The following is a 20,118-nucleotide window of genomic DNA, read 5'->3' on the forward strand; positions in this document are numbered from 1 at the left end:
TCTCAGCAGTATTAGGCTTCCACTGCAATTTTGTCAGCCGTCTGGGGCTGACAGCAGAAGCCCCAGCCGCCAGTTGGCTGAGTCTGACAGTGGGAGCCCTAGCCATCAGCCACTGATGGCCAAGGCTCCCACTGTCATCCCCACACATAGTTGCACAAAATGTCTGGTTATCAAAAAAATATAGCAGGCATAACATAATACTGGAATGTTTATATTCTAGCAAATTTTTCTTAAACATATAGGTCTTCTCTGGCTTTTCCAAATTACCACAATTAATAAAGGTCCATTATTACTTTTCTGCAATTTTCCATGTCTAATCTGCAACTCTCAGCTGCAATTACTTGACAATCATCCCATGATTCAAGTAGGGCCTTAACAATAACTTTATTGTGGGCTAAAACATCATATTTTGACTTCAGCACTATAGCCTATCATATTCTGGTTACCTTTTAAACAAAAAATACCTTCAAATATTGGTTAAGCATTTTAACGTATTTTTAAAGTTGTCTATTTTTGTATTGTAGCACCAAAAGTGTGGTAGGCACTCTATACTCACTTTGGGGCAGGGACTACATTCTAATGTCCGTATAAACGGAAGCAAACTGTTCAGAAGCAAACACCCTCATCTCTCCCCAACCTTATCCCATAAGGAAGGGGTTAGAAGATCTGTTTCTTAGCAAAATAACTTTTTCATAAAATGCTCCTAACATTTCAGAAGTAACTCAAACTATGCAATGTTTTGTATAGCTAACGTAGCTTTGTACAGATTTGGTTACTTATTTACCACCAGCTGAGTGAAAAATGAATAGAGCACTGTTCATATTTTTACTGGTCCTTTAGGCACAGAACTGGATCTGACTAGTGCACTTTTAAGGAACATTTTAGAGTGAGAAACTTTTGAAATTTTGCTTACTTAAGATTACAGTCAGAATCTCTGGACATTGTTAAATTCATTTTGATTAAACCTCATTTTTAAATTTTCTCTTAGTTGGATGCTAGTGATTCAAGCTCCAGCAGCAATCTTTCCCTTGCTAAAGTTAGGCCAAGTAGTGATCTCAACAACAGCACTGGACAATCGCCTCATCACAAAGTGCAGAGAAGCATATCTTCCAGCCAAAAACAGCGACGGTACAGTGATCATGGTGAGTGACCCTTTTTCAGTGTGATGACACACATCTACTATAAAATATTCAGTATTTCCTTACAGCCTCCACCTTTTAAAAGGGACCAACTTGCTTATGGTCTGGTCATTTACAACGTAGTGACTAATTCATTGTTTTACAATGATCAGGTATTCTTATGTATACTTTAGAAGATCTCTCTGAAGAGGTCTTAATGTGTACTGAGTGAACCAGCTTATTCTATTATCATGGCAATATTTTCTCCTGCCTGTGGGACCATCCTAGGAAAGTCTTGCTACACAAGTTAAACAGCATCACCATCCCCCACTTCCATTATGGCCATACAGCTTTTGTTTCTTTTGGCACTAATAGGTCAGCCTTTATCTAAAAGAACTTGGAAAACTATCTGTCCCCCACTATTTCTTCTTGTTTCCTGTGGGGGCTGTCACTTGAATGCCCTGCAAAGGTCCAGTTTTTAAAGAGTACCAGTGACTACAGCCAAATTTAGAATTTTTCTGCCTCATGGGTATGCAGAACAGTCACACAGAGTTTACTAAATATCTTCTAAATCTTCCTGCCTATACACTGCCTTACAAAGGGAATCTCCTTTTGGCCAGAACATACTACAGTGGTTATTTGCAGGCAGGAAAGGTTGCTTTCCTGTCCCTGTGTCTTCTCGGATTACGTTGTCTTTTTTGTTAAATTTTCTAATCTGTAGAATCAGTTTGGTTATTTTTGTTTGAAGAGAGAAACCAAAACACTTGCATGGTTTTGACTTGATTTTTATCCCCATTAAAGTGTGTCAGGAGAGAAAGGGAAGTCTGACTTTCAAAATATAACATCCACATCTCAACTTCTTACATTTTAATAGCTGGGAAAGGATTTGTACAAATAGTTGGGCCTTTGGACATTTTGCCTGATCTTCACGTGTACCAGAACAGCTTTCTGCCATTCTTCCCCAATTCCGCAGGCATGTGGGGGGCCTACAGCACAAATTAGGGTGGGTTGTGTGCCAGCAATAATTGCCCGCAGGTGCCATTCCACCATCTCAGAGTTGCTGGAATTTAGCTTAGTCTGGCTGGGTTCTGGAATGCCCATTGAACCTGCCATGACAACTTTATGCAATCAGAGATCCCTTGCTCAAAGGAAATCCCTAACTGGGTTTAGACTAGCTTTCCAACTTACTGTGCCAGTGGCGAGAAAGGGAATAAAGCACAGCCAAATATATGGCTCAACACTTAAAGTAAAAGAGGAATTACTAGAAAAGTACAATAGGCAGTGTTCAAATGTTGAACTTCTGGAGCCAAGCAAAACAAGGTAAGAGCCTTAAGGGGACCTTTCAGAGTGTCTAATGCCAGATGTTTCTTACATTAAAATCTGAGGAACATAGAATCCTAGAATATCAGGGTTGGAAGGGACCTCAGGAGGTCATCTAGTCCAACCCCCTGCTCAAAGCAGGACCGATCCCCAATTAAATCATCCCAGCCAGGGCTTTGTCAAGCCTGACCTTAAAAACTTCTAAGGAAGGAGATTCCACCACCTCCCTAGGTAACGTATTCCAGTGTTTCACCACCCTCCTAGTGAAAAAGTTTTTCCTAATATCCAACCTAAATCTCCCCCACTGCAACTTGGCACCTTCCTTGTTCTGTCATCCACTACCACGGAGAACAGTCTAGAGCCATCCTCTTTCAGGTAGTTGAAAGCAGCTATCAAATCCCCCCCCCCCCCCCCCCATTCTTCTCTTCCGTAGACTAAACATCCCCAGTTCCCTCAGCCTCTCCTCATAAATCATGTGTTCCAGTCCCCTAATCATTTTTGTTGCCCTCCGCTGGACTCTTTCCAATTTTTCCACATCCTTCTTGTAGTGTGGGGCCCAAAACTGGACACAGTTCTCCAGATGAGGCCTCACCAATGTCGAATAGAGGGGAAGGATCACGTCCCTCGATCTGCTGGCAATGTCCCTACTTATACATCCCAAAATGCCATTGGCCTTCTTGGCAACAAGGGCACACTGTTGACTCATGTCCAGCTTCTCATCCACTGTTACCCCTAGGTCCTTTTCTGCAGAACTGCTGCCGAGCCATTCCGTCTCTAGTCTGTAGCGGTGCATGGGGTTCTTCCGTCCTAAGTGCAGGACTCTGCACTTGTCCTTGTTGAACCTCATCAGATTTCTTTTGGCCCAATCCTCCAGTTTGTCTAGGGCCCTGTGTATCCTATCCCTACCCTCCAGCGTATCTACCTCTCCTCCTAGTTTAGTGTCATCTGCAAATTTGCTGAGGGTGCAATCCACACCATCCTCCAGATCATTTATGAAGATATTGAACAAAACCGGCCCGAGGACCGACCCTTGGGGCACTCCACTTGATACCGGCTGCCAACTAGACATGGAGCCATTGATCACTACCCGTTGAGCCCGACAATATAGCCAGGCTTCTATCCAACATCTATCTTCTACCTAACATCTCCAAGTAAAGAATTTAAATAGTTTTATGTTCACCACCCATCTGTCCTTGTACCAGAGAAAATGTATACAAATTCTGTATCTTTGGTGGAAAATTGTGCTAAAGGGAGCTTTAAGAGTTAGCTTAAATCTCCAACTTATTAACATTTTAAAAATTGACTTTGTCTGTGAGCAACTCAAGTTTTTTACACATTTTTTAAAAGGCAGAGGTTGTTAATATTCAGAAGTTTGGAAAAGTTCTTCGAGTGCTTGCTCATGTCCATTCCATTGTCTGTGTGTGTGCTCACCACATGTACTGGAGCCGGAAGTTTTTCCTTCAGTGGTATCCGAGGGGACTGGCTTTGGCACCCTCTGAAGTGGCACGCATATGCGCTGGTATAAGGGGCGGCCGCCCGCTTCCCCCTCTCTCGGTTCCTTCTTACCGTCAATGACAGTGCTAGAACATCTCCTTGCTTTGGCACACTTTCCTATCTCTACTGTGTCTAATAGTGAATTTGTTTTATATAGTTGTTTAAAGTTGTACAGCTAATAGTTCCCTTAGTGTTAAGTTAGAAATAGCTAGTTCCATATGGGACTTAGCCTAGGGACGGGGCATGCTCCAGGCTTCAAACCTTGTGACTGTTGCACAAACTTATGACAGTCAGTGATCCCCATAGAAGCTGCCTGAAGTGTTTAGGGGAAACCCACATGAGCAACAAATCTTGCATTTGCAAGAGCTTCAGGCCGCGAACCAGGAAGGAGCAGGACATTTGTCTCTGAGCGATCATTATGGAGTCGGCCCCCACACTAGCCTCAGAGTCGACGAGATCGGACTCTGCTCCAAGCACTGTAGCCTCAGTGCAGAGTGCGCTGCCAGCACCAAATTCTGACTGGCGCTGATCCCCCTCCCCGGTACCGGCTAAAAAGCAAAGAAAGGCCAGGAGGGGATGTTTTCCTATAGTCTTATAAAGGGAAAGAGAGAGCCGGAGAGCAAAGACCCATGCGGGGTAGCTCTTCCCCTCTGGATGGTGGCCAGGCTCTGACTCCTGTTGAGCTGTCAAGGCCGCTTCAAAACCCACCCACCACCCCGGGAAGCAGCAGAGGCACTCAACACCTGGCAGTGCCATCCATGCTGGAGGCCTTTCAGGCCGCTATGGACATACTGTCCCTTCCTGTGCAGCCCACCTGGCCACTGAGGTGCATCGTTCGAGGGGCAAACCTGCCCTGGGATCCTTCCAGCGGTCTCCATCAGTACGGCACTGCTCCCCACGTCAGGGAGTGCCCTGCTAGCGGTCACCTGAACAGGGTGACCACCAGCCTTTGGACACAAGTTGGCTTGCCTGCCAGAGTTCCCAGTGTCGGTCCCCAGACTCTAGGCAGTGTTCCTCAGGCTCTAGGTGTCAATTGCCAGCAGTCTGGCACAGACCTACAGAAGCGTGGCACCTGTCCCTGGTTCCGGGAGCATCCAAGCCACTCTCCCAGCCCACGGTGCCAGTCCCTGGAGCCATGTCACCGGATTGCCGGCCTGGTGTGGATCACCATAGGCCTATTGGCGGTCTCCGAGACATCAGTCTTCTCACTTCTGTTCCAGCTCACGGTATATGGAGCGGCACCACTCTCTAAGCACGAGGCATCTATTGCTGCAATACCATAGCCAAATGCCGACGCTGGTCACTGGGGTCACAGCACCGAGACCCATCACCCCCGTACAGGTCCCCAGTGGAGGTCCATGGGCAGAGCCAACGAGATTGGGGTACACAGGCAGCCTCAGTACCGTTCTGGTCCCCCAGATAAGTCTCTCCCTCCTCAGGTTTGGACACTTTGGAGAACCTGCCTGCAGCCCAAGGCCACCCACTGGGGCCATCAGCATTCCCCTCTTGGCTGCCAGAGGCCAGCCCCCTGGGAACTATGGAATCCTTGGGGGTTTCCCCACTCATCGCAGGGGCATAGGTTGGTCTCAGGGGCATCTGATAGACAGTCAGTGACGGTCTCCCACTCACCCCCTGACTTGGACGCAGAGTCAGAGCAGCTCCCCACGGTCAGCCAGCCTCAGACGAGGCTCCCCTAGCAGAAGTGGTGGAGTTGGCAGATCCACCTGTACCTGCCTCATCATCATCTTCGCCCAATGAGGCGATAGCGGGGTCCTCTCACATGATCCCCCAGGATGATGCCAGGGCCCACCAGGAGCTTTTGAAGAGAGTCGTATCAAACCTGGGGCTGGAAGCCAAGGAACGGGCGGAGCCCTTGGGCTCCCTGTTCGATGTGCTAAGTTCAGCAGCCCCCTCCAAGGTGGCATTGCTGGTGCATGAGGGAGTGGTTAAAATTACTAAGGCCTTGTGGCAGACACCCTCCTCCCTGTCCTCCATCTCCAAGTGGGCAGAAAGAAAATACTACGTCCCCGCTAAGGGATATGAGTATCTTTATTCCCACCCTGCCCCAAGCTCACTGGTTGTGTTGGCAGCCAATGGGCGTGATAGACAGAGCCAACCCAGATCAACTTCTAAGAAAAAGGAGGCAAAGAGGCTTGATCTCTTTGGGAGAAAGATTTATTCTGTGTCCATCCTCTAGCTGAGAGTGGCCAACTATCAGGCCTTACTTGTTTGTTATGATTTTAATATTTGGCAGTCGATGGCAGAGTTTGTGGATTTGCTGCCAGAGGAGCCCAAGAAGGAATTCCTGGCTATCATAGATGCAGCGCTTTGACCAGGGCAGCCCTCCAAGCGGCCTCATATGCGGCAGATTCTACGGCCTGGGCCATGGCTTCGGCCATTTCTCTGCGGTGTGCATCCTGGTTGCAGTCGTGGGGCCTGTCAGTGGAGGTTCAGCAATCCATCGAGGACTTCCCATTCAATGGCCTGGCACTCTTTTGGAAGAGACAGTAAATTAAATGGCCTGAAAGATTCTAGGGCTATCTTGTGCTCCCTGAGCCTTTACATGCCGGCGCTGTGAAGGAAGCAGTTTAAGCTGCAACAGCCCCACAGGTTCAGGAGCCAACCTCAATCAGAGCCCTTCTTGGGGCTATAAGCGCTGGCAAGGTCATAGGCCGGCCACCTTAGCTCACTCGAGCTCTACCCATAACTAACCGGGTAACAAGCAGGCATTTTGAGGGTGCGCTCGAGCCTGTGTCCTGCGCCTTCCAGCCTGTGTCCTGGATCTAGCACCCCAGTCATTTCCCAACCATTTGTCCCCCTTCCTCCCTACCTGGACCTCTCTAACATTGGACCAGTGGGTCCTCAGCACGGTAGCAGGGAGATATAACCTCTAGTTTATTTCTATCCCCCCTTTCCCACCCTCCCTCCTCGTCCCTCTTCAGGAATCCTTCTCATGAGTATCTGCTCACTCAGGAGGTGCAAGGCTTTCTGTGGTTGGGAGCCGTGGAGGAACTCCCTCTGCATTTGTGGGGGAATGGGTTTTACTCCCATTATTTCTTTACACCAAAAGCCGAGGGGTGGTTGTGTCTGTGCCCCATCCTCGACCTGCGGAGCCTCAACAAGCATCTCAAGAATTTGAAGTTCCTCATGGTCTCCTTGGCCTCCATCATTCCTTCCCTGGATCCGGGAGACTGGTACGCCACCCTTGACCTGAGAGATGCTTACTTTCCCATATCGATATTTCACGGACACAGACGGATCCTACGTTTCATAGTTGAGACTGCCCACTAGCAATTCGCAGTGCTCCCTTTTGGCCTATCAATGGCACCCAAGGGTGTTTATGAAGTGCATGTCGGTGGTGGAGGCCTACCTCAGAGGTCAGGGTATCCAGATCTGCCCATACCTCGATGACTGGCTCATCAAGGGCCAGTTCAGGTCCAGCACAACGTTGAGACATTGCGAGCCACGTGTCAAGCTCTGAGCCTGTTGATAAACTATCTGTTGGACCGGGATCAGCATTGATTTTTGTTCGTTTATCAGAGAAGTATTCTACTCTGCCCAAGCGAGAGCATTCCTGCCAGAGGCTAGGTTCAGGAAAATGTCAGATCTGATTGTCAGCGTCACTGCCCATCTGCTCACCACTGCCTGGGTCTGGCTCAGACTATTGGGGCACATGGCAGCATGCACGTACGTTGTCCGAAATGTGAGACTCAAGCTGCGTCCCCTCCAGATGTGGCTGGTGTCCGTCTACTCCCTGACCAGGCATCACCTGGACACGGTCATGACGATCCTGCCATGGGTACTTACCTCCCTGCAGTGGTGGTCCAACCCAATTCTGGTGTTGGAAGGGGTGCCGTTCGCGAGCCTGCAACTGACCCATAGTCTCCCTGATTTCAGATGTGTCCGACCTAGATTGGGGTGCACATCTCAGTACACTACAGACTCAGGGGTTATGGTCTCGAGAGGAGCTCGTATTACATACAAACGTCAAGGAGCTCGGACCCATCCATCTGGTTTGTGGTGTCGCTCACCACCTCACAACTTGGATACTGGGTGACTGAATCCAGAGGAACAGGCAAGTTTTCTTGGAGAGCAGAAAGCCCTCCACCAGAGCAGCTTACCTGGCAAAGTGGAAGCGTTTCTCCTGCTGTGCATCAGAGCAAAATATCTCCCCGACCAAGTCATCTCTGCAGTCCATCCTGAATTATTTGCTTCACTTAAAGCACCAAGGCCTCGCCTTCTCTTTGATCAAGGTGAACTTGGCAGCCATATTGGCCTTCCACCTCGCATCCCGGGTAGTTTGGTGTTCTTGCATGAGACGTTGATCAGGTTCCTGAAAGGACTTGAAAGACTCTTTCCGTCAATCCGGGACCCGGTATCCCAATGGGACCTCAACCTGGTCCTCTCCAGGCTCACGGGTCTGCCCTTTGAGCCTATGACTTCTTGTTCCCTTTCCCACTTATCTTGGAAGGTTGCACTCCTTGTAGCTATTACCTTGTTGAGATGTGTCTCCGAGATTAAAGCCCTCACTTTGGAGCGCCCATACATCTTATTCTACAAGGACAAGATTCAGCTGAGGCCCCATCCTGCATTCCTGCCAAAGATGGTGTCACACTTTCTTGTCAACCAGGATATCTTCCTCACGACGTTCTGTCCAAAGCCTCACACAACCAATGAGGAGAGGCAGCTGCACACTCTAGCTGTCAGGCGTGCCCTGGCTTTCTACCTGGAATGCCACAAGCCCTTCCTCAGATCGACCCAGCTCTTCATCGTGAGAGCTGACAGGATGAAGGGTCTTCCAGTGTCCTCTAAGAGGATTTCCAATTGGATCACCGCCTGCATTCGTACTTGTTACAAGTTGGCACAGGCTGTGCCTCCACCGATAGTGATGGCCCACTCAACTGGGGCTCAGGTGTCTTCAGCTGCCTCCCTGGCACATGTCCCTACCCAGGACGTCTGCAGGGCCGCGACATGGTCTTCAGTACACACGTTCACGATGCATTACGCCATCACCCAGCAATCCAGAGATGATTCATGCTGGATTTGGCAGTGCTGTGTTGCAATCAACACATCCATGAACTTCTATCCGCCTCCAGTGGTACTGCTTGGGAATCATCTACAATGGAATGGACATGAGCAAGCACTTGAAGATAAGACGGTTACCTTTCATAACTGTTGTTCTTTGAGATATGTTGCTTATGTCCATTCCATGATGCACCCTCTTTCCCCTCTGCCGGATTTCTGTCAAGAAGGAACTAAGGGAGTGGGGGAAGCCAGCAGTACCCCCTATACCGGTGCATATGTGCACCGCTCCAGAGGGCTTCAGAGTCGGTCTCCTATGGATACCACTGAGGGAAAGACTTCCTGCACCGGTGCATATGGCAAGCACGCACACCTACAATGGAATGGACATGAGTAAGGCTAAGATTGTCGCAGAAGTCACTGAATCCATGACTTTCAGTGACCTCTGTGACATTGGGGGGCCCTGCAACTGACTGGCCAGTGGTGGCAGGGCAATCCCAAACTGCCCAGCCACAGCTGCTGGCAGCCAGGGGACCCCGGAGCTGCTCAACAGCTATGGGCCACCCCCCAACTCCTCCCCCTTCCCACAGGCTGCCCAGCCACTTCCGCTGGCAGGGGAACATTGGGAATCATTAAGAAAGGGACAGATAATAAGACAGAAAATATCATATTGCCTTTATATAAATCCATGGTATTCCCACATCTTGAATACTGCGTGCAGATGTGGTCACCCCATCTCAAAAAGGATATATTGGAATTGGAAAAGATTCAGAAAAGGGCAACAAAAAATAATTAGGTACGGAATGGCTTCTGTATGAGGGGAGATTAATAAGAGTGGGACTTTTCAGCTTGGAAAAGAGACTAAGGGGGGATATGATCGAGGTCTATAAAATCCTGACTGGTGTGGAGAAAGTAAATAAATGTTGTTTACTCCTTCTCAGAACACAAGAACTAGAGGTCACCAAATAAAATTAATAGGCAGCAGGTTTAAAACTGACAAAAGGAAGTATTTCTTCACACAACACACAGTCAACCTGTGGAACTCTTCGCCAGAGGATGTTGTGGAGGCCAAGACTATAACAGGGTTCAAAAAGAACTAGATAAATTCATGGAGGATAGGTGCATCAGTGGCTGTTAGCCAGGATGGGCATGGATGGTGTCCCTATCTTCTGTTTGTTGGAGGCTGAGAATGGGCAAGAGGGAAATGGATCACTTGATGATTACCTGTTCTGTTCATTCCCTCTGGGCACCAGGCATTGACCACTGTCAGAAGACATGATATCAGGCTAGATGGACCTTTAGTCTGACCCAGTATGGCCCTTCTTATGTTCTTATGATCCTCTGACCATTGTTCCATTTATTTTGACTTTTAAGATATGTGCATATAAATGTATTTGCATAATGAATAACAAACTTGATAACCTCCACATTTGGGAAAAAAAAAAGTTTTGTTTTGTTTTTTAGCTGGACCATCTATCCCTCCAGTAGTGGCGTATCCAAAAAGAAGCCAGACTAGCACTACAGACAGTGACCTGAAAGAAGATGGAATTCAGACACGGAAATCTAGCAGTAGTGCTGCTGGGGGAAGAGGAATTGCTCCAGCTAGCCCTATGCTTGGAAATGCTAACAATCCAAATAAGGCTGATATTCCTGAACGTAAGAAAAGTTCTGCTGTCCCCAGTGTAAGTGGAAGCATTTATTCTTTAAAGCATATGAACATGAAACACTTTAAAAGTAGGAGGATGTCACTCAACCCAATGGCCTGTCGTTGGTTTTTGCTTTATTTGATTTTTTTTAATGCTTTTATCTTCATCTCACTTCATTCCCCAGGAGCAAATGTAAGTATCGCATGTACTTATTTGTATACTGTTTGCTTCAGTCACCTGCCCAGGAACTTAGTTCTTTTGCCTATTGCCATTTTTGAAATAGTTCATTAGGGTAGGAACCAGAGGTACATTTTAAATAAATCCAAGGCAAGAAAAGGAACTAAGAGGCTATCCTATGGAGCAGATAGTATGGGTCATGGATGGTCTCTGAAATCCCACCCACTCTTTTGGATTTCCTCCTCCCAAAAAAGGGATCCCGGCCACAGCATTTATATCCCATATCCTTTTGGATACATTGATAAAAAGGGTCACCTGTACTTTGCACTAGGCATTCCTTAACACATTTTAAAAATGCAATAATACAGATTACTCCATGGACTCCTGCCCTCTGACCAGTAATTAACATATTACCAAACAGCTGTAGCTTTAAATATTTCCCCTGCCCCCAATAAATAAATAAATACTTATTTGAACTGAGTTTTTGCTTAAATACAGTGCTCAGCTTTGGGACTTGAGTTCTCTTAAAATGATCCTCTGATCTTTCTGCTGCAGTGCTTTGAGCAGATTAGTTTCAGTGAAACTCTCCCACAGTAACTTCCAGATCCTTCAGCTGGTAAGTTACTAGGGAGCTGAGGTTATTCCTCCCTTCAGCACCTATACCTTAGCTCAGTTCCCAGTCCAGCTTGTCTCCATTCAACTGAACATTTTGCTTGGTTGCCAACTTTATAACTAAGGTTGGAAAACAGTTTTCACAATAAGTCTGTTTCCACAAACTCAGAATTTCTGGAACATTCAGCTTCTGCACAGAAATCTTCCTTGCATTGTGAATTTTTTAAAGTATCAACAAAATCTCTTCAGCCGTTATCCAGCTTGGGATGGTATATGTTTCTTTAAAGATGCCATCCTGGGCATTGCAGGATCATTGCATGGCAATCCTATTGCACTTGGATTCCATGGTCGCAATATAAAAAGTGGCAGAATTTCCCTAGTGCAAACGTTTTTAGTCCTCTGAGGCCAAAGAGAAGCTCTGCAGGAGGCCTTCAGCCTCACTTATTAGTTGTGTACCAGCAGCAGCACTGCTTCGGTTCCTGAAACCTTCCAGCCAAGTCATTCTCAGCTACAGTCTGGCAATGAACTCCTCCTGCAAGAGGGATCCCCTCCCCTCGCCTTCTGTTCAGCTGTGGTTCATACATCTGCTCTGACTGTGCTATGTGTATTCTTTTCTGACCTTCTCTCCACCCCCACCCCTCCTTCTTCTGATCAGTGTTTCTGATAACTTTCTGGTAATTGTTTGTCTCTCTTGGTGTTCTGGGTTACCTGGTCCCAGAGTGCTAGAGCCTTTAAATTGGTTTTGTCCTACCACTGGCCTTCACTCCAGTAATCTTTTTTTGTTTGGCAGCAGTATGTTTTTGCTCCACACTCAGTATTATTGGTCTTTTTTTCAGCCCTGTTGCATTATAGCCTCAGTGTTTCATTCTTTGGTATTTTGGCTTGCTCTGTTACACCAGCTAGATCCTGACATCAGTGGCTTTATTCCAGTGGTTTCTGGTTTTACATTGTTGTAACTGAAATCAAAATTTGGGCTATAGTGACAGATCCATGGAATACTTGCTTTGTTCATGGTAAAAGGGTCTGACTTGCGCGCTGAATCAAACAATGGCACTAATATGATCAGAAACCGGATTATAACACACAATAGAATGGAGTCATAGTTTGATTCTTTTAATATTTAACCATATAAACTTAACAGGTTTTCCAGTGTGAGTTCTTGTCATTTTTAGAGTTCGCTGTTATAACTGGTGTGTATGGGAAGCTGTTACTTCCCACACAGTTCAGGAATTGGCTAGAGAATTTAAGGGCGGTGGTAGTTGGCATGCAGCCAGAAGAAAGTGGGTTGTCTTGTGCTGACCTACCATTCTGAGTGCAAAAAATCCTTCAGGTACAGACGATCCATCCTGCCTCACTGATTGCATAAAGCCTAAAATTGATAATCCCTTGAGATAACTTCCAAGAAGCAGAATTACTAGTAACTTCTCCTTTCCTTTTTTAAAAAATTTAAAAAGTAACCACTTTTTTAAAAACAAAGCTACTGCAAAATGGCAGAACTTTGAAACTTGGTATGGGAATAGTCCTTGTTGAAGACTAATGTATGATTTTGAAAAAGTCAAACTTTCTTTTTTAACTGCTAGAACCATTAAACAATTGCATATTAAGCTTGTACAGCAGAATATTTTCTAAGTCTGCAAGTATATACTTCAAGGCAAGTGTTGTGCATGTGTGTGCAGCTGATTAGTGTGTGTGGGTTTAGGAAATGTAGAACTTTTGCTTCTAAAGCTGATAGAGCATGCAGGCTCTTGCAAGTCAGATAGCTCTGCAAACCGAACAGCAGTACAGTAAGAATCAGATTAGGTCCATTAGCAAAATACTTCTCAAATTTATTTTGCTTTATAAAGTTGTTGGAAACTAATATGTAGTCTGCTCAATTAAAATCTCAAAAAAAAATAAGGCTTTAGCAGCAACATAATTCTGCCATATTACTCATGCATACTATTCATGGATTGTTTGATATTTCCAAATGTATACCTTATTGCTGTCTCCCAACCTAAAGGGCCTTCAGAATAGTTCAGGATGGCAGTTCAGAGGAAGGCAATTATCGTGGGTGAAAGAGGCTTCGGAACCCTAGCAACAAGAAGAAAGTCAAGGAAAGTGTGGGCCCCTTACTGAATGATGGAGGCAGCCTAGTGACAGAGGATATGGAAAAAGCTAATGTACTCAATGCTTTTTTTGCCTCTGTCTTCACGAACAAGGTCAGCTCCCAGACTACTGCACTGGATAGCACAGCATGGGGAGGAGGTGACCAGCCCTCTGTGGAGAAAGAAGTGGTTCAGGACTATTTAGAAAAACTGGACGAGCACAAGTCCATGGGGCCGGATGCGCTGCATCCGAGAGTGCTAAAGGAGTTGGCGGATGTGATTGCAGAGCCATTGGCCATTACCTTTGAAAACTCATGGCGATCTGTGGAAGTCCCGGATGACTGGAAAAAAGCTAATGTAGTGCCCATCTCTAAAAAAGGGAAGGAGGAGGATCCTGAGAACTACAGGCCAGTCAGCCTTACCTCAGTCCCTGGAAAAATCATGGAGCAGGTCCTCGAGGAATCAATTCTGAAGCACTTAGAGGAGAGGAAAATGATCAGGAACAGTCAGCATGGATTCACCAAGGGCAAGTCATGTCTGACTAATCTGATTGCCTTCTATAACTGGCTCTGTGGATGAGGGGAAAGCCGTGGACATGTTGTTCCTTGACTTTAGCAAAGCTTTTGATGCTGTCTCCCACAGTATTCTTGCTAGGAAGTTATAGTAGTATGGGCTGGATGAATGGACTATAAGGTGGATAGAAAGTTGGCTAGATTGTCGGGATCAACGGGTAGTGATCAATGGCTCCATGTCTAGTTGGCAGCCGGTATCAAGTGGAGTGCCCCAAGGGTCGGTCCTCAGGCACCTCATGGTGCTCATAAATGATCTGGAGGATGGTGTGGATTGCACCCTCAGCAAATTTACAGATGACACTAAACTGGGAGGAGAGGTAGATACACTGGAGGGTAGGGATAGGATACAGAGGGCCCTAGACAAATTAGAGGATTTGGCCAAAAGAAATCTGATGAGGTTCAACAAGGACAAGTGCAGAGTCCTGCACTTAGGACGGAAGAACCCCATGCACTGCTACAGACTAGGGACCGAATGGCTCGGCAGCAGTTCTGCAGAAAAGGACCTAGGGGTTACAGTGGACGAGAAGCTGGATATGAGTCAACAGTGTGCCTTTGTTGCCAAGAAGGCCAATGGCATTTTGGGATGTATAAGTAGGGACATTGCCAGCAGATCGAGGGACGTGATCCTTCCCCTCTATTCGACATTGGTGAGGCCTCATTTGGAGAACTGTGTCCAGTTTTGGGCCCCACACTACAAGAAGGATGTGGAAAAATTTGAGAGTCCAGCGGAGGGCAACAAAAATGATTAGGGGACTGGAACACATGACTTTTGAGGAGAGGCTGAGGGAACTGGGATTGTTTAGTCTGCAGAAGAGAAGAATGAGGGGGGATTTGATAGCTGCTTTGAACTACCTGAAAGGGGGTTCCAAAGAGGATGGCTCTAGACTGTTCTCAGTGGTAGCTGATGACAGAACAAGAAGTAATGGTGTCAAGTTGCAGTGGGGGAGATTTAGGTTGGATATTAGGAAAAACTTTTTCACTAGGAGGGTGGTGAAACACTGGAATGCGTTACCTTGGGAGGTGTTGGAATCTCCTTCCTTAGATATTTTTAAGGTCAGGCTTGACAAAGCCCCGGCTGGGATGATTTAGTTGGGGATCGGTCCTACTTTGAGCAGGGGGTTGGACTAGATGACCTCCTGAGGTCCCTTCCAACTCTGATATTCTATGATTCTCTTGCAGACTTTCTGCAAATGTGCTATGACATCTTTAGAAGAATCAGCAAGTGACTCCTTGAAAGCCACTCACCTTCTCTCCTTCCTCTGGTTTTGTCTCCGACTGTAGCTGATTGTACATGCAGCTAACTCGTCCAACGCAGCTGCAGCAGCTGCCAGCCCAAGCTTCTCTTCAGTATGCTCATGGTGTTCAGCTCAGCCTTTGATGGCATCAGAGGATGCTCCTTATTCCCAGAAATATGTAGCCACCACCTTCAAGTGTACTCTGCAAAGTCCCACTCATGGGATTCATTCTTGTAGCAGTGCCTGTTAGAGAGCTCACTCACCCCTCCTGCTCCCCCCTGCATTCCTCTGTGTTCTCCGGGTATGCCTATAAAAGGGAATGTGCCCTTTGCCACCGCAACTCCATCCAGCTGCGACAGCAGACAGATGTGAACTTCTGTGGATCCACTGAACCTGAATTTTCTCTCTTGAAGAATAGTGTCTTAGCTTAGTGTGTGTTTGTTTAGTTTTAAGTTCAGCTTAGGATATGTCTGACTTAACATGCTGCAGCTTCAGTGTAGACACTATGTGCTCCAACAGAGAAAAGCTAGAAAAAGGGGTTGGAGAGGCTCAGCTGTCAATCTATCATATAGTGGCTCAAAAAAAAAATATTTGGGAACAAACGAGTTCATGAATTATTGTGCCAAAAGATGTACATCATACAGCACGCAGGGCAGTGTTGCCAAGTTAACCGTGCTGTTACAACCTTTTGTATTGACTGGCAAGTTTAATGCATTGTTAAGGTTGCAAAGTTAAGTTTTCATTTTCATATGCATGTATGTGTAAAATGCATTGGCAGATTCCTGTGGTCTTTATATGGACAAACGCCCACTAAAGTCATTATATGTTATAAGTGAAAGCTCTGTAGAAAGCTTGATGCAAATTCTGTAGCAAGGCCTCTGGTTTCTTAGCAATCCAGGGCAGCAGACTAGAGGTTTTCCGGCAGCTTCAGATAAATTAAAAATTGTTTCATACTGAATTTAATATGAAAGTGAATAATACAATTAGTTCACAATTTGCTGTTGCTTAATTTGGTGTTAAATTCAACTTTTTACACTTCCTCTCAATTTTTATCTTTCACCACCATGTCATGTATTTTTCTATCTTCAGCTGGCTGTTTTGCCTACAATGTTCAGTAAGTTAATGCAGTGTTAACTTTTAAGCCTAATAATAATAAACATTAACACCCCATTCAAATGAATGGTGACTGTTCATATTTAGAGCTGTTATTTCAGCTATTGGCAGGCTTGAGCACATGACTCTGCATCAGCTTATAACCAGTTCAACTTTTTAAAGTCTGCAGCAATTGCTAGAAATTTCTTTTAAATGAGACCTTGGATTCAAGTGTACAGTTCTGAAGAAAGATGGATTTTTCGTATATTCTGCAGCTGTGGAACTGTGGGGAATTTGGAACCTGATTATAAACAGATACGTATCAGAACTTTGCCTGAGAAAGGACTGCAGGGAGCTGTCTGATATATTGAACAACAGGTTTTTTTACTGACCCCCTCTTGGAACCTTTTTCAACTTGAAAAGTTTGTCAGTGGCTACTGTCTTTTTTTTCTTAGGCCCATTTTTCCTCAGTATCTTTTTACCTTTTATTCCATGAGAAACTACTGTAGTCATTCGTTTTTATGCGGAACCTTATCTCAAATTCTTTTTTAAAATGCACTGAGTTTCCCTTGTCTATCACAGCAGTAATTCTCTAAAGAACTAGAGCGGATTAGTTAAGCACTATGTCCTCTTCCTAAATTCTTACTGGCAATCTGTAATTGACACCGGCTTGTCCATGTGTTCACTGATAACACCCCTTAAACTGGTTTCCAAGATTTTTCCCAGCAATGGATGTTTAAACTCGGTAACCTCTCTTGTGTCATGCTTTGTCCCTCAGTCCTTTTTAAAAACAAAGCACAGTAATGGATTTATTTTCCAATCCTATGGAATGTATCCAAAATCCAGTGAACTAGAATGAGAAGGGGGGAGTCAGAGATTCACCAGTTTTCTTGCTTGCTTCCACTAAAACCCATGGGTGCATGTTTATCTGGATCTCATGCTTTTTCTACATTAAGTGCATCTAACTCTTTTTTTTTATATGTATATAATTCTGTTATCTGTGCACTACCTAGCTCCTCAGTCGTTCCTGGAAAATTGACCGCCAAGTTGGGCATATCTCCACCCTCTTCCTCTGCAAAGACAGAGGCAAAGTAATTAATTCTATTTCTTTATCCCCCTCTAAGGTCTCCATTTTCATTTTCAGTGGCCCCGTGGTTCTCTTGTCTTCTGTCTAATGTTTTTGTGTATTTTTATATTTGAAAAATGTCTTAACTGAGATTTTCTGGAATTTGCTTTTTTTATTTTAATTGTTCATTATTGGTTTCAGAACTTTAGACTCCTTTATGGCATTAGTATTTTTAAGAGCTGTTATTTATTTACTTCCCCACTGTACTTAGCCACATCTGTTTGTTTCTGATAGATCTTCACTTTTCCTGTCAGTTAACTTGTTTGGGGTTTGATTCAGTTTCAGAAAAGTGTTTTAAGAAAAGAAAATAATTTCCACATTCTAAAAGTCATAATATATCTTTCAAGAATATCTGGTAAAGGAACTACAGATCTAGATTAACTTCCATAAAATTCTCATTTTTATTTACATCAATAGTTGAGGGCATTTGTGATTAAAGTTAAGCTTACTCTATTAACTCTTGTTGAGTAGTCAAAATAAAATGAAATTGTGTTTCAAACAGTTCATTCATCTTAGCACTTTCTTATAAAGACCAGCAGTGTCACCATAACTAAAGGGTATTTCTGTTTATCTTACCTAATTTGGAAACAAATCAATGTGTAATGCTTTTACTATAAGCCGTAGAACAAATTATAGCATAAATTTAAGGAAAATAAGCTCTTCAACCACATATTGTTGATATTGATTTTCCGTGAGTCTTGCACAAACTTTTTGGGTGGATTAACACACATTGTATCTTTAATTGTAGAATAATACTGCACCTGGGGCAATGACACGCCGCAATACATACGTTTGTAGCGAGAGAACCACTGCAGATAGACATTCAGTAATCCAAAATGGCAAGGAAAACAGGTATGAAATTTCTCAAAGAAAAATCTGCTGTACTCGTTTTCTCATGCTTCGAAAAAGTTGTATATGATTCAAAGTGAAGCAATACCATTAAGTGTTATGTTTTTCTCTTAAAGGTAAGTACGAATCCACAGCTCATGGATACTTGCAAGTATTTTAAATTTTTGCAGTATGTAGACCTGCAGTATTCTACTAAGGTTCCCAAAATTTGTAGATGCTAACTTATGGACCGTGATCATATGTTCTGTGGTTGGATAGCCTATGTGCACAGGTTATAACTTGAATCATTCAGTCATTCTTCTGGATATTTGGACAAGGAATGCTCTGTTTCAGTAAAAGATTTTTGGTTTTAGAAAATTAAAGAAAGGCATCTATTTGTATTAGAGGCCAAATAAAAACCCGCCTGAAAATGGTAGTGTGTGTGTGTCTGTCTGTACATATTCCACTCTATGCTGTGCTCATTATCTTGCCAATGGAGTGTCATATTTTAGAAAATCGCTGATTTACTCTAGAAAAACTGCCTTCAGACCAGATAACAGTGTGGGGCCTGTTACTTATATTGTAGAATTTGCAGGCTCAATTTGCCTCCATCATATCATGAAACATTAAAATTTAACATAATCCTACCCTGTCAGGGGTAGGAGGGAAAGGAAGAGGAACATATCAGTGTGAGCATCCCCTTCACCCACAGAGGCAACTTGTCAAGTAGGATATTTGGAGCACATGTGTGATTTCTTTATTAGCTGGAGTGCAAGTCAAGAACCCAGCCCAGTCCCCCATTACTGTGCTGCCTGGAGCTTTACTGGCTCTAGAAATTGCCAAGTGGGGGGTTAATTTTGTTTTTCTGTCAGGAATTGGGGTGAATTTTAACTACAACCAGTTGAATTTGAAGCCTGCACCAGTTAGTTACAGTTGTATGATTCTGCCCTCCAGGTGGCTACAATCTGTGGCAAGTTATTGAACAAATGGGACTGTAAAGAAGCAAAGCTCCTCTCTGAGGACATGTCTACACTACAAACTTAAGTCGTTCTTTGTTAGTATCCACAGTAATTACTGCAGTTTTTCATGCTCACACTACCCTTCTATCGATGGCGCGCATCTTCACCACGCGCACTTCATTACATTGACTTAAGAGCAGCAGTGTGGGGGCTGAGAGCCTGGGCTCTCAGCTCGTCACACAGCTCCCCACTGGGAGCTCGGCTGCCCCTCTGGGCACCGCCAGGCTCCCAGCTGCCTAGAGCCCGGGAGGCAGCAGGGCTCCTAGCCGAAAGCAAGGAATCTACCAGCCTTTCTTGTCAATTTTACAGCTCCAGCATGGATCTGTGAAATGGACAAGAATGACAGCCAACAGCCAATGTAAGTAACGCAGTGTCTGCATGGATGCTGTGTCTCCCTAACTACACAGGCCTACACTTCTCGTGGAGGTGGTGTTATGTCAGTATAGTAAGGCACTGACATCGGCGGGAGCAAAGCTGTAGCGTAGACACTGACATAATTAGGTCAATGTAAGCTGCCTTATGTTAACCTAACTCTGGCTTGTAGACCAGGCCTGAGTGAGGGTTCATATACTGTTCATACGCAAATACGGGCTGTCTCCCTAAACTAGGTTTCAGAGTAGCAGCTGTGTTAGTCTGTATCCGTAAAAAGGAAAGGAGTACTTGTGAAAATTTGTTAGTCTCTAAGGTGCCACAAGTACTCCTTTCCCTAAACTAGGTGACTGTTAAGTTTGAGGGGAGTTACATTATGCAGGAGATTTGAGGTTGCCAGTCAA

At 45.0% G+C, this 20,118-nt stretch overlaps 1 protein-coding gene across 11 annotated transcripts in view; it reads left to right on the forward strand.

Annotated features, from left to right (window-relative positions):
* Nucleotides 1-20,118, forward strand: part of MARK3 (microtubule affinity regulating kinase 3) — a 111,036-nt gene that overhangs the window by 71,010 nt on the left and 19,908 nt on the right. For 7 of the 11 annotated variants that reach the window (XM_073349748.2, XM_073349738.2, XM_073349741.2 and 4 more), the window contains 4 exons: nucleotides 989-1,142; nucleotides 10,419-10,636; nucleotides 17,386-17,463; nucleotides 18,247-18,350. In XM_073349748.2, the coding sequence (XP_073205849.1) occupies nucleotides 989-1,142; nucleotides 10,419-10,636; nucleotides 17,386-17,463; nucleotides 18,247-18,350 (554 nt within the window). The remainder of the gene's footprint in view (nucleotides 1-988; nucleotides 1,143-10,418; nucleotides 10,637-17,385; nucleotides 17,464-18,246; nucleotides 18,351-20,118) is intronic. The other 4 variants (XM_073349744.2, XM_073349746.2, XM_073349745.2 and 1 more) reach the window with 1 other exon arrangement.

Source organism: Lepidochelys kempii, chromosome 6, assembly GCF_965140285.1.
Source record: "Lepidochelys kempii isolate rLepKem1 chromosome 6, rLepKem1.hap1, whole genome shotgun sequence".
NCBI classification, from domain to species: Eukaryota; Metazoa; Chordata; order Testudines; family Cheloniidae; genus Lepidochelys; species Lepidochelys kempii.